Below are 14,871 nucleotides of genomic sequence, written 5' to 3' on the forward strand. Positions count from 1 at the left end.
TTTACTGAATGGGCCATTCTTTGTCCAATGACTTCAAGAGCAACATAATTCACAAAATTCCCATATCTCCTTTCTTCATCCTTGTTTCCCCTGATTTATCAAGAATACATTGTTTAGACACAGCTTTATTTTATTATTTTTTTTTAGACACAGCTTTAAATAAATTATGTGATACTATCTGCTATACTGTTTCTACTCTTTTGTCTTCTACTTGTTTCAGCTATTTGTGGTCCTTTATATTCCCATATAAAATTTTATATCAGTTTGTGACATTCTTAGAATTTAGTGAAAACTTTGAATGGAAGTTCCTTAGAGGTTTATGAATTTATATGTTTAAAAATGTGTTTTCAGACTCATTTTCCTCAAAATTTCAGGTGTTCTTTTGTGCCCTTCAAAATGTTTTGTAACTTTATAAATGTGAGTCTTACAATTAATGTGTTTATCCTTAGACATTTTATATCAACACATTTTCAAATTAACTAATTCTTGTATAAGAGAACATTTTTATAGTTTCTCTCTTTTCCCCCAATCTTCTTTTTCTTGCTTAATACATTGGCCAGGCTAGGAGCTCAAATATATTGTTGATATGCTGGTAGCAGGAATCATTTCATATTTAATAAGAATGCTAAATAAATAATAGAGGTCTATGAAGGTTTTACAATTTATTCGTTTTGCAATTTATCATACTTGTAAGAATTGTTACACAATTGTGTGACTTCTTTAAAAGGCTTTCCACATCATAGTTTTCTGTTCTAGAAATGTAAAAGGAGGTGCTAATTCTTTCTGAAGGTGTCTCCATCTTCACGATATACATAGTGTTTCTATTTCTATTGAGTATGAATCCTCTGGTGTCTAACAAGGTGTGACTTTTGGCTGAAAGCCTTACCACACTCATTACAATGATAAGGCTTCTCACCTGTATGTTTTCTCATATGAAGTGTAAGAGATGAGATTTGAGAGAAGGCTTTCCCACATTTACTACAATCAAAGGGTTTCTCACCTGTATGACCTCGTATATGTATAGTAAGGGATGAGCTTTGGGAGAAGGCTTTTCCACATTTATTACATTCATAGGGTTTCTCACCTGTATGACCTCTCATGTGCACAATAAGAGAAGTTCTTTGAGAGAAAGCTTTTCCACATTCATTACATACATAGGGCTTCTCACCAGTATGACTTCTCATATGTAAATTGAGCAATGAGCACTGAGAGAAGGCTTTCCCACATTTATCACATTCATAAGGCTTTTCTCCTGTGTGACTTCTCAGATGAAGAGTAAGGGATGCAATTTGAGAAAAGGCTTTACCACATTCATTACAATCATAAGGTTTCTCTCCAGTGTGAACTTTCTGATGTGTAATAAAGTTTTGCTTTTGGCTGAAGGCTTTACCACATTCATTACATTCATAGGGCTTTTCTCCAGAATGAATTTTTTCATGGGCAATGAGATTTGATTTCTGGCTAAAGGCTTTGCCACATTCCTTACATATGTAGGGTTTTTCTCCAGTGTGAATTCTCTGGTGTCTAACAAGATTTGACATCTGAATGAAAGCTTTCCCACATTCATTACATTCATAAGGTTTCTCTCTAGTATGAATCTTCTGGTGTGTAATGAAGTTTTTCTTGTGGCTGAAGGCTTTTCTACATTCCTTACATTCATAAGGTTTTTCACCAGTATGACTTCTCATATGTACAGTAAGAGCTGAACTTTGAGAGAAGGATTTTCCGCATTCATTACATTCATAGGGCTTCTCACCCGTATGAATTCTTACATGTATAATAAGCATGGAAAACTGAGAGAAGGCTTTTCCACATTTATCACATTTATAAGGTTTTTCTCCTGTATGACTTCTCATATGAAGAGCAAGGGATGCAATTCGAGGGAAGGCTTTACCACATTCATTACATGCATAAGGTTTCTCCCCGGTATGAACTTTCTGATGTGCAGTGAGGCTTTGCTTCTGGCTGAATGCTTTCCCACACTCATTACATTCATAAGGTTTCTCTCCAGTATGAATTTTTTCATGATCAATGAGATTTGATTTCTGGCTGAAGGATTTCCCACATTCCTTACATGCATAGGGTTTCTCCCCAGTATGAATTCTTTGATGTCTAATGAGATTTGACATTTTAATGAAAGCTTTCCCACATTCATTACATTCATAAGACTGCTCCCTACTATGAATTTTATGATGTTTAATGAGTTTTTCCTTGTGGCTGAAAGCTTTTCTACATTTTTTACATTCGTAAGGTTTCTCTCCAGTATGAATTCTCAGGTGTCTGATGAGGTCCAAGGTTTGACTGAATCCTTTCCCACAGTGATTACACTTGAAGGGGGTTACTACAAGATGGGATGGGCTAATGCAAAATGATTTCATAGCTTCATTATATTCAGAATGTTCCTTTCTTAAAAGAATTCTATCATTATTATGACAGTTAAAATTATTATATTCTAAACACTTTCCAAATAAGTCATATTCATAGAAATTGTGACTGGAAGGAAAAAAGTCCGGGTTAAGAGGAAATGCATTTGCAAATTTCTTACGACATTCATTGACTTTTTCTTCAGTCAGTGTTTTTGTGAATTTATCTTCAAAATGTGTCAAAAGTCTGTCCTGGATTTTCTGATGCTCATCAATTCCCCACATATCTCCTAAAACAGATTGCAAATAAATATCACTTGAACAATTTTCCAAATTGTAAAATGAAGAAAATTTCAGAAAGTATGCCATCATGGGATTGATTCTTGGCTTACAGCCTAGTTTCCCATTATAAAGTAAATTTCATGTGCATAGATTTCCTATTTTCTTTTCTTTCTTTCTTTTTTTATCTCCTATTTTCTAAGCTTAAGGAGAGTCCAGGAAAAAATATTAGTAGAGGAAGATAGGAATACAAGTAGCTTTGTGTTTAAAAATGGGATCTGAAAGAAAAAGATAAACTGTGGGGTAAATAAAAGGGAGAATACAGAATGTACAAATAAAGTAAGAAGAAATGATGGAGAAACAAAAATAGGAAGTTAAAAAAATCATAAAGCTATTTTGTAGGACTCTTAAAATAAGCTTTTATAAACTGCTTGACATAAACAATTTTCTGGAAATTGAAAATTACCAAAATTGAACCTGTAAGAGGTAGAAAACCCTTATGAACCAACTTCTACAAAATAACAGAAAAATATGAAAAAGCAATTCTCAAATCAAAAAGGTTAAGAGAGATTCACATGGGAATTTGAACATTTAGGGGACATTTGCTTTCAGGATCTGCAAAATGTTATATAAGAAAAAAAAAGAATTAAAAAAAAAGAAAAAAAGAATTTTTAATTTATTGTGTGAAACGAAGATAATATTAAAACCAAAATCTCAAGAAAGATGACAACCAAAAAAGCAAACTATATACCAATTTTACTTATGAATATCAATGTAAAAATTCTACCTAAAATATCAAAATAATCCAGAAGGAAAGAAAAGTGATCTAGAGCACTTTAAATACAAGACATATCATACTTAAGTAGATTTTTTCCAAGTATATTTTACTATTAGAAAAATCTACTTCTATAAGCAAATACATTAAAAGGTCAAAATAAAAAATCAAGTAATTATTTTCAAAGCTATTTTTAAAAATTATAAAACCAAACATTTTCCATAAATAAACCTTCATAAAAAGGGAATACAATATTTAACTTGAGAAAAAAAGTACAGTACAACTTAAGCATTAATTTAATATTTAATAAGAAAAATTCCTCCCCCTTCCATGGCCAAAGAAAAAGAAAAGAAAAATCCCAAAGCACTGACATAGTAAGTACTATCACTATTATTATTATAGTTCTGGATAGTGCATTAAGTAAGAGAAAGAAATCAGAGGTATAAACACTTGGAAAGGAAAGATAAGGTTAACATTTTTGTCAACAATAAAACAATTTACCTGGAAAATCAAAAGTGAAAATTATAAAAACATTAAATTCACTATACGTTGGAAGTTAATAGTTTTAATAACATTTATATATGCAAACAACTATTTAGAAAAGAACAGAAGACTATACTGTCACAACAAAAATATGAAAAATATGGGAATTTAATATGTCCCAAGATTTTCAGAAAACTAAAATGCACACAGATTTGACCAAATGGGAAGGTGCTATGGGTTGAGTTGCCTGTACTGCAAAAAAGACATGTTGAAATCCTAATTACCAGTATTCAGAATGTGAAGTTACTTGGAAAATGGGTCACTGCAGATGCAATTAGTTAAAATGAGGTCATACGGAGTAGGGTAACTCCTAATCTAACTGGTCTTCTTATAAAAAGTATGCAACATGAACAGACAGAAACACACAGGAGACCACCATATGAAAATAAAGACAAGATCGGATTACAAGCCAAGGAATGTCTAGGGCTATTAGAAACTGAAAGAGGGATAGAAGGGTCCTTCTACAGGTTTCAGAGGGAGTATGGCCTGCCAACACCTTGCTTTAGTATTTATAGTCTCCAGAACTGTGAGAATAAATTCCTGTTATTCTAAGCCACCCAGTTTGTGGTATTTTGTTACAGTAGCCCTAGGCAACTAAAAAAGAAGGCATATCACATTGCTGGAAAAGAATGTTTGACAGCAAAAATGACACAAGCTAATCTATTAAAGTAATTTTAATAAAAATGTTTGAAAACACAGGTAATAGCTCAAAGGAAAACAATGCTAGGGGTTGCCACCTTCAATAGGAAATGTGTGAAAGAAGAGCTACTTTTCAGTATGTATCCTTTTTTACTTTAGAGGTTTTATACCATCAGCGTGTATTGTGTATTTTAAAAAGTAAATAAAATTGTTCTGAATACTGCAGTAATAAAATGAGAACAAACAATGGGCAGGTAAAAATTGGATCAAAACTGGAACACAAAATTGGAAGAGCCTACTTAGCATATCTGGATAGGGAGTAAGTACTGTGATCAGGAGAGAAAACAAAAAGGGAGAAATTTAGCGTAAATATGGTATAATAAATACATGAATTTATTTCATCCCACCCAAAATCACACCAATCTGAGATAAAGAAAAAATACATAAACTAACAAAGACTACTTTAGAGGAGATGGAAGATCACTCTCTTAAGAAATAGAAGCAGAAATGCTGTTGAGTCATGTCGAGACATGAGGTAGAGTATACAAAATAAGGGACACCTGGCTCAAGCATAGAGTAAGTGCAAGCCTACATACTAAAGGATAACATTCAGTTCCCTGTTGCTGCTTAGCTCCAAAACTGGAAATGGAGATTTTTCTCCCTCTCTGCCAGACAGATAATAAAGAAAGGGAAAATTCCTATGCAACTGTAAAGCAGGTACAGAGACTTGGTTGCAGATTACAAACATAGAAATGGTGGCAGTGTACTAACTTCCTGGGTCACTTAGAGTAAAAAGAGAAGATCCATTAAGCAAATGATGTTGAAGAAGCTAAGATTAGCTTGCCAAAGTACCATCAAAACAGAAGTGAAAAAGAATTTCCAGGGCAAGATTAAATTGTCAGATGTGACACAAGACTCCATGTTTTAAAATGGTGGAATGGAAAAGGCTCTGATCTCTTTTTGTCTCTACAAACAATGGGAATGAATTTTCACTAATTCTTGAATGATCCTAGGGGTGGCTGTAACCCCAATTATAATAAATGAGTTAGTGTTGACAAATACAGTGAAGGCTAGAACAGGGGAAGAAGGATTCTAAAGGACAGGTATTCATGCTGATCTTGGGTAGTCCAAGAAGAGCAAGAAGCTGAGAGTCAAATGGATATTACACCCTGAAGGGCAGAGTTAATTATCCTATGGTTACAACAACGAAATTTGGGAATGCAGACTGGTTACAGAAGACTTGTTATCCCCACATATCCCAGCAGGACTTAACACGGAAGCATTGAAACATTTACTTTTTTAGGAAGAAGTCTGTTGGGGTGAGACTGTAATATTAAGAGTTATGAGAAATCTTTTAGATGGAAAAAAAAAAAGCCTAAACATACTTCTACACATACAACCTTGTAGAATAAAGGGCTTCAAAATAAAGCACAGATGCATTCATGTCCATCAAGAATTGGTAAACTTTTTCTTAAAGTGTCAGATAGTAATTAGTGGGTCACACAATCTTTGAGGCAAATGTGAAAGCAATCAAACACAAGACATAAATTACTGGGTGTGGCTATGTTTTAATAAAACTTTATTTTCAAAAATAAGTGGCAGGCCTATAAGCCATAGTTTACTAATGACCCCTGTTCTAGATCAGAGTACTCATTTTATTTCCCCAACATTAACTTTTCTTAAAAAGCATGTCAAGGAAGAACTAGCCTACTCCTAAAAAGGAGAAGGTGCTGGAACCAGATCTATAAAAAGTATTAGAGCTAGAACAATTATGGCACAAAGTAAATAAAATTGAATTATCACATAAAGTAAATGAAAATGTTGACTATTTCCATGAATGAAAAAGCTTAATGAAAATAAATCTTTAAATCAAGAGCTCAAAATATAAATGTAATTTGTATGGGATGGTGAAAAAAAATGGCAGAACCAAGGAAAGAAATGGAAGAGAAAAATAAAACCAGGCAAAATGAAGAATATCATGCAAGTGGGGTTGAAAAGAGACTAGATAGTAATTTTAGTATTGAAATTATGGTAGAGTAATTAGGTAATTAGGTAACTGAAAAATAAGATAATGGGTTATACAAATTTTTGATGCATCACTGGACTTATAGAAGGCATGTATTTCCAAGAACATAGTACTCTCCACCAACCATACCTGAACACCACACAATAAAAAATGAATAAAACAAAAATAAAGTGTTAGCTGAAATCATGCCTGTGGGTGGGATTTAGAAAGCAAGCTGGAAGATGGATCTGACTTGACTACCTATGCAAATGAAAGCTCTATTAACTGAAGCATAAGCCCTGGGACAGGAATAAGAGAAAGAAGCTCAACTGAGGTTCCTACAAAAACCCAAGACATTCTAAAAATGCTCAACTGGTCTTCACTTGGTAACGCTTGTTGGCACCTACCAGAAGCACACGCAAATTATCTTAAGAATGCAACCCCGATTTAAGACAATAAGATTATTGCAATAAGGTTTAAAAATGCTAAACTCAAAAAAAAAATGCTAAACTCACAATCAGCAGTCATCAAGCATGTGAAGAATCAAGTACAATAAATAATCAAAAACAAGATATTTAAACCTAAGGACTTAAAATATTAGAATTGTCAGATACAAAAAACAGAAGAGTGGGACACCTGGGTGGCTCAGCAGTTGAGCATCTGCCTTTGGTTCAAGGCATGATCCTGGAGTCCAGGGATCGAGTCCTACATTGGGCTCCCTGCATGGAGCCTACTTCTCCCTCTGCCTATGTCTCTGCCTCTCTCTCTGTGTGTCTCTCATGAATAAATAAATAAAATATTAAAAAAGAAAAGAAGTGCTACATAGAGTATTTTTAAAGAAGCAAAGAATAAAAACACAGACTTGAAGCAGCCACAGAAATCAATAGAGTCAGAAAGACATAGGGGGTAAAAGGCCAAAAAACCAAAAAGAAAAAAAAATTTTTTTCTAGAAATACCAAATAGTATTGAATTTTTTTAAGCATATGAGATAAAAGATCAATAAACACAGCTGAAGAGAGAATGAGTAAACTTGATGATATACTTGAGAAGTCAACATAGAAAGATAGAAAATAGTAAAGGAAATGAAAACACAATATAGTGGAAAAAAGATTTAGCCTCTACCTTTAGGAGTCTCAGAAGGAGAGTGTAAAGAAAATGAAGGAAGCCAATATCTGATGATGTTGGCTGAGAAATCTGCAGAATTAATGACAAAAGTAAGAGACAAAAGTAATGACCTACAGATTAGAAAATACAGATGAAACAAGTTTTTAAACATAAAAGACTACCCTGGAACATCAGTGTATGGTAAACCTTTACAGATACAAGAGCAAACAAATATTTATGGAAATTACATTGTACAACTCTGTGAAAATTAATTTGAAAAACAGAATTAAGAGGGTAGTTTTTTAGAACATTATAACCTATTACCAAAAACAAATGCCAAAAGAGACAAAATATCTGCACAGAATAGTTGTAATGATAAAAGATATCAAAGCACTTTCCTTCGATAATCCACAAAGTCCAAATAGGTGAACAGGTAAGATAAACCAGAATTTTAAGGGAGTTATATGCCAATGCTATATTGTAAGTATTTCAGAAGAAGAAATGGTTCGCCAGGACACCTGCACCCCAATGTTTATAGCAGCAATGTCCACAATAGCCAAACTGTGGAAGGAGCCTTGGTGTCCATCGAAGGATGAATGGATAAAGAAGATGTGGTTTATGTATACAATGGAATATTCCTCAGCCATTAGAAACGACAAATACCCACCATTTGCTTCATCGTGGATGGAATTGGAGTGTATTATGCTGAGTGAAGTAAGTCAATCGGAGAAGGACAAAGTGTATGTTCTCATTCATTTGGGGAATATAAACAATAGTGAAAGGGAATATAAGGGAAGGGAGAAGAAATGTGTGGGAAATATCAGAAAGGGAGACAGAACATAAAGACTCCTAACTCTGGGAAACGAACTAGGGGTGGTGGAAGGGGAGGAGGGTGGGGGGTGGGGGGGAATGGGTGACAGGCACTGAGGGGGGCACTTGACAGGATGAGCACTGGGTGTTATTCTGTATGTTGGTAAATTGAACACCAATAAAAAATAAATTTATTTTTTTTAAAAAAAGAAGAAGAAATGGTTCCAAATTCTATTTATGAAACTAGAGTAACAATGACTTCAAAACCTGAAAAAAGTGGAACAATCATTTAAATTTATGATGAAATTGTGAGGATGAGTAATAGTACTAAGAAATACATAGACATAATTCAACTATATACTACATAAAGGAAAAAATAATATGATCTCTTGTAAGAAAAGATTATTTTAACTACATAAGCATTAAAAAAACTTAAGGTGGCAAAAAGTACTTCAAAGAGGAATAACCAACTATGAAAAAATACTGGAAAAACATACAACAGATAAAAGACTAATCACATCAATACATTCACATTAAAAATTCAATAGAAAAAAGGGCTAAAGATGTAAACCATTTACAGAGAAATATAGACAGAATTTAAACATGTGAAAATATCCTTGACTTCACTCATAATAAAGGAAATACAAACTCAAAACAAAATGAATTGCTTTTCACCTATCAAATTGGCAAAGTTTTTAAAACTGCGAAGACTATGCTGGCAGAAATAGCTGATAGAAGTAAAAATGTTATAGTTGCTTTGGAGGGCAAAAAAATCTTGGCAATATCTACCAAGTTAGAAATATATGTGAATGTATACATGTATATATATGTTATCTATATGTATATAAATGTATATATATGTATATAGGTATAAATGTATGTATAAATACCTGTGCAGACAACTGTGTGCACAAATACATGACAAATGTAGCAGAAAATGGAAGCTACCAGAGAAATATCACTGACTTTAAAACTTATTGAGTAAAACAGCTGTAGTCATTACTGAAGTATGAGAGTAAAGCTAAAAATACAGTGGGAAATATGACTATGAGTACAAAATAAAATGCTAAGGCATTTATAATGGAAGGAAAAAGAGAAAGTAGAAAGAACTATAAATGTCAACAGTTTATTTGAACAATGCGAATTATGTGAATATCTGAATGTAAAAGGAAGGGATCCTATGTAACAAGGTGGGAAGAGAGGCTGAAGATACTAGTAATAGAATGATTGTCAAAGTAAAGCTGGAAATGAATTAGGAAATGTTGGTATCTAGCACACAGGTAAAAAGGCCAACTAGTCCTTTAAGTTCTGTGGAAAGAAGAATGTTATCTAGAAAAGACATCTTAGGTTAATAAAGAATTCACACAAATTATCACTTAAAAGTCTCCAGTCTTTAGGAAAATATCTTTGAAGAACATTTCACAGGGGTCAACGAGTCAGGGATTAACCATTAAAGAGTCCTGGCCCCTCCTCACCTGTCTGTTCCCTCCCTAACTAACCTGGACAGTGTCTCCTTAACACTTCTTCCTCCACCACCCAAGGTTCTTCTTCTTGCTCCAACTTGAAAATCACATCAGGTTTGGTGAATGGACAGCCTGTCAAAGGAAAGTAACATAAGATTTGGGCATAAATTATCAGGAACAAAAAAAAATCATTCAAGAATTGATGTTGGCTCAGGGAAACCAGGCTTTCTGAGGACAAGGACTTGGTTTCTGGGGATGCTGCCCCTGAAACATAAGCAAAAATGACCTTTTGTTTTGAAAGCTACAGCATGCACATTCATGTTAGCAGAGGCACTGACAGGTCAAACTCATTCTAACATTAAAAGGTTCTGCACATTTCAGAAATTTTGGGGAAAAAAGGTACTTTACTTCCAGAATTTGAGTTATACAAGAAACTACCCTTACCCACTGTGATTAAGTTGTTATAGTTTTCTAGCATCACATTCCGGTACAGATTCCTTTGAGCAGGATCCAACTGCTGCCACTCTTCCTGGGTGAAGTCAATAGCCACATCTTTGAATGTCACTGTTCCCTGTAACAACATACTCCTACTCAATCTGAAGTCATCCATTTTAAATGATGTGGACAAAACATACTGAATCATGTTCTCATAGTATCCAAAGGTAAGAAGTTATTTAAAAATTTACCCGGTTTTGTTATTTTCTAAAAACAAAACAAAACAAACCCAAAACATTAGCAACATTCTGTCAGCTTATGTTCATTCACAGAATTAGCAAGCACATATCTTTAATACCTACCATGGATTAAAGAGATCTTGGGCACCAATTTATACTGAGTGTGGAAAATGGGGGGGGGGATATAAAACTTTACTCAACTGGTTTGGGAACTCACTAGATGCCTGTGACTCACTGAAGCAGGAGTAAATGAAAAATGGATTTGGATGGAAGCAGAAGCAGGGAGAGAATGATATACACAATTTGAATCAGTGGCAGTTAGATGTATTGTTCATTAGATCAGGAGAAATCTAGAAAAATGAGGATGTATTGTTCATAAGCCCTATGTCTGCAGCCATGAAAATGGGATATGACTGCTAACAAAGTTCGCATATATTGAAGAAAGAGAATAACAAACAGCACTATAGAAATAACAGATAAAAAAGATTCATTAACAAAGTTTTTAAAGTGGTCTGAATTAGAATTATAACTAGAACCATGAGAAGAGAGTATCAAGAAAGCTCTAGAATAAGTTCCAGAAATAAGATGCTGGTGATAAGTATCATGACAGCAATATGATTTGTATGTAGAAATATAATGCAATATTCCTAGTTAAACTAAAATGTTCAAAAGAGTATAGACATAAGAAAAAATCTTCAACAGAAAAAGAACAAAGAGAGCTGTCCAAATTTTCTGCCTTTTGAGGAATTTCTATGAGAGACTGGGTGAGATAAAAAGAAATCACAATCCATGTTTCTAATAATTTACTTCTAGGTCTATGAATATGAACATCTACTAACACAAAGGGTTCAGAGTAGGCTGTGGGCTTGATAGGAGATCCTCTTTTGGAATCCTTTCTGATAAAGATTAAGGCCATTGAAATAAACTGGTTTAAGAAACCAAAGTTCATATGCCTTAATAAGACATCCTTCATTTGTTTCCCTGCCTCAACAATTTGGTTTCCATCTATGGGCAAAAGTGCCTTTGTGGGAACTATCGGACAAAAGCATCATACATCAAGAGACTCAGAGGGAGACTAGCCTACTCATGCCTTAGGTAAAAGGCATATAAGACCTCAACCCCAGGTGTAGACTCTGTAGTGATCCATGAACCAACTCTACTCCTCTTAGTTGTGGTCCAGGACCCTTAGAAAAAAACTGTCTTAGACAATCACCCATGGACAAGAGAACTTTTATGGAAATCCAGTCTATAGAAAAGAAGTTCCAGAACACTGCTGGGAGCAAAAAATATGAGTTTAGACTTATCACAGAGGGTAAGAGGAACAGTTTGACTACTTACATCACCTATTCCCCAAGGCAGCACAACTTAGGACCATGGGGAATGTTCTTGGCCAATGAATTTATCTATGGAGGAAAGTGAGAGTGTATGAGTGAGCACTCAGTTTCCTAGCTATGTGGGACAGTGTCAAAGTGGCTCATTTCTCTCTGCAGTTCTGAGCTGCATGACTGGAGGGGAGAAAGACTTTGAGAGAATAGCAGATAGGAGTCTTATAAGGCATTAAAGGGATACAGATTTTACTGTATTGCAAACCCCACTAAGAACTTGCTCACGAGCTGCTCCATGTACTTTGCCTACAGATCCCCCTACCTCATGGGCAGCCTCAGAGTTCTGCAGGCCTCACCCCCACACCATCCCACCCTGCAGCAGAGAGCCAGTCTGAATGCAGGCCAGGGAGAGGCCATAACATAAGCTTCAGTGCTGCCTTTGGAAAAACAAAAAGAGGCTGTCAGCAAGCAGCCTGATGTGCTGCAGGACCAAGAGAAGGCATACAAGCTTAAGAATTCTGTCACAAGAGAGGGCAGGAATAGTGGGGCAGGTAATTAATAGAAGTTCTGAGAAAGCCTCAGAATCCCTAGCAGTACAGATGAAAGTTACTTCTGTCCTGAAGTAGTTAATGACTGGAGGAGGTGACTGCTACTTTAAATATGAAGATAGCAATGCAAAACTTCAAGGAACATGAAAAAAATCATGGAAACATGATCTTACAAAAGATCATAATAATCTACCAGTACCTGATCTCAAAGACATGGAAATGTAATTTTCCCAATAAAGAACTTAAAATAGCTGTTTTAAGGATATTCAAGAGCTGTAAAAAAACACAGAAACATAATTTGATGATATCCGGAAACATACATGAACGAAATGTTAAATTTCACAGAGAAATCATAAAAAAGAAATTCTGGAGAAGAATACAATAAATGAAAATGCATTGAAAAGCATCAACAGCACAATGGATTAGATAGAAGAAAGAATGTGAGTTAGAAGACAGGCATTGTAAATTATCTACTCAGAGGACAGAAAGAGTAAATAAAGTCTATATGAATTATGGTGCATTACCAAATGAATCAATATCCACCTTATGAGAATCTCAGAATGTGAAGAGTAAGAAAAAGGGCAGAAAGCCTATTTAAAGAAATAATGTCTAAAAACTTCCAAGTCTGAAGAGATTTTTGATATCCAAGTTCATGAAGCTCAAAGGTCACCAAACAAACTCAATTCTAAAAAATCCTCTCCAAGACATATTAAAAAAAAAACTGTCAGAAATCAAAAACAAATAGAATCTTAAAAATATCAAGAAAAAGAAGCTTGTAAATTACAGAGAACCCCCATGAGACTAACAGATTTTTCATCAGAAATCTTACAGGCCAGGAGAGAAGAGGATGATGTACTCAAAGAACTGGAGGAAAAAGCCACAAACCAAGAATACACTATCCACCAAAGTTGTCCTTCAGAAATGAAGGAAAAAGAAAGACTTTTCTCCATTAAACAAGAGTTGAGGGAGTTCATCACCACAAGAACTACTTCCCAAGAAATGCTAAAAGAAGTTCTTCAAGTTGAAATGAGACACTAATTAGTAATATGAAGACAAAGGTATATAATACACTGGTAGAAGTAAATATATAGATGAATTCAGAAAACTTTAATACTGTAACATAGTAGTGTGTTAAACATTTAACTCTAGTATAAAGGACAAGAACGTCAAAAATAACTATAGCTATAATAGCTTGTATATGAATACAAAACTGTGACATCAAAAAAATTAAAAAGGGGAGTAAAAAGTAGAGTATTTTTGTCTCTGATCAAAGTTAAGTTGTCAAAAAAAAAAAAAAACCAACAAAGTTGTCACCAGCAAAAAACAGAATATCAATAAAGTGTTTTATGTAAGCTTCATGGTAACCATAAAGCAAAACCTACAGCAGATAAAGATAAAAAGAAGGGAACCAGAGCATACCATTACATAAAATCATTCACAAAAGTGGCAAGAGATGAAGAAAACAACAGTGGAACCACAGAACAGCCAGAAAACTATGAATGCAATTACATAAGTCCTTACCTATATAATAATTAATGCAAATGTGTATGAACTTTTCAGATGTCACAGTGTTTGGATGGATAAAAAATAAGACCCGAGGATCCCTGGGTGGTTTGGCGGTTTGGCGCCTGTCTTTGGCCCATGGTGTGATCCTGGAGTCCCGGGATCAAATCCCACATCGGGCTCCTTGCATGAAGCCTGCTTCTCCCTCTGCCTGCCTGCCTGCCTGCCTGTCTCTCTCTCTCATGAATAAATGAATAAAATCCTTAAAAAAAATAAGACCCAACTACATGCTGTGTATAAGAGACCTACTTAAGTTTTAAGGACATACATGGCTTCAAAGAAAAGGTATGATAAAAGATATACCACACATGTGGAAACCTAGAGAGCAGAGGTAGCTATACTTGTATCAGACAAAACAGACTTTAAGCCAAAAACTGTAATAAGAGCACAGAAGGTCATAAAATGATTAAAAAGTCAAGTCAGCAAGAGGATCTAGCAATCATAAATACATATATACACAATGTTGGCGCACCAAAACATTAAGCAAATATTAACATCTGAAGAGGGAACTAGAAAATAATGTAAGAATTGTACGGGGCTTCACTTTTAATCATGGATATATCATCCAGACAAAAAAATCAAATAACGGCAGCCCTCGTGGCCCAGCAATTTAGCGCTGTCTTAGGCCTGGGGTGTGATCCTGGAGACCTGGGATCAAGTCCCATGTCAGGTTCCCTGCATGGAGCCTGCTTCTCCCTCTACCCCCCCCCTCTCTCTTGCTCGCTCTCGCTCTATCTCTATCTCTGTCATGAATAAATAAAATCTTAAAAAAAATCAAAT

General features: G+C 34.7%; 1 protein-coding gene across 1 annotated transcript in view; it reads right to left on the reverse strand.

Moving 5' to 3' along the window:
- Positions 1–649: 649 nt before the first annotated feature.
- Positions 650–14,871, reverse strand: part of LOC129500331 (zinc finger protein 569-like) — a 151,966-nt gene continuing 137,744 nt past the window's right edge. The window contains 4 exon segments of the mRNA XM_055310637.1: positions 650–1,093; positions 1,095–2,653; positions 10,018–10,113; positions 10,426–10,552. Of these exon segments, the coding sequence (XP_055166612.1) occupies positions 929–1,093; positions 1,095–2,653; positions 10,018–10,113; positions 10,426–10,552 (1,947 nt within the window). The 3' untranslated portion in view covers positions 650–928.

Source organism: Nyctereutes procyonoides, unplaced genomic scaffold (genome assembly GCF_905146905.1).
Source record: "Nyctereutes procyonoides isolate TBG_1078 unplaced genomic scaffold, NYPRO_anot_genome, whole genome shotgun sequence".
Classification (NCBI taxonomy): domain Eukaryota; kingdom Metazoa; phylum Chordata; class Mammalia; order Carnivora; family Canidae; genus Nyctereutes; species Nyctereutes procyonoides.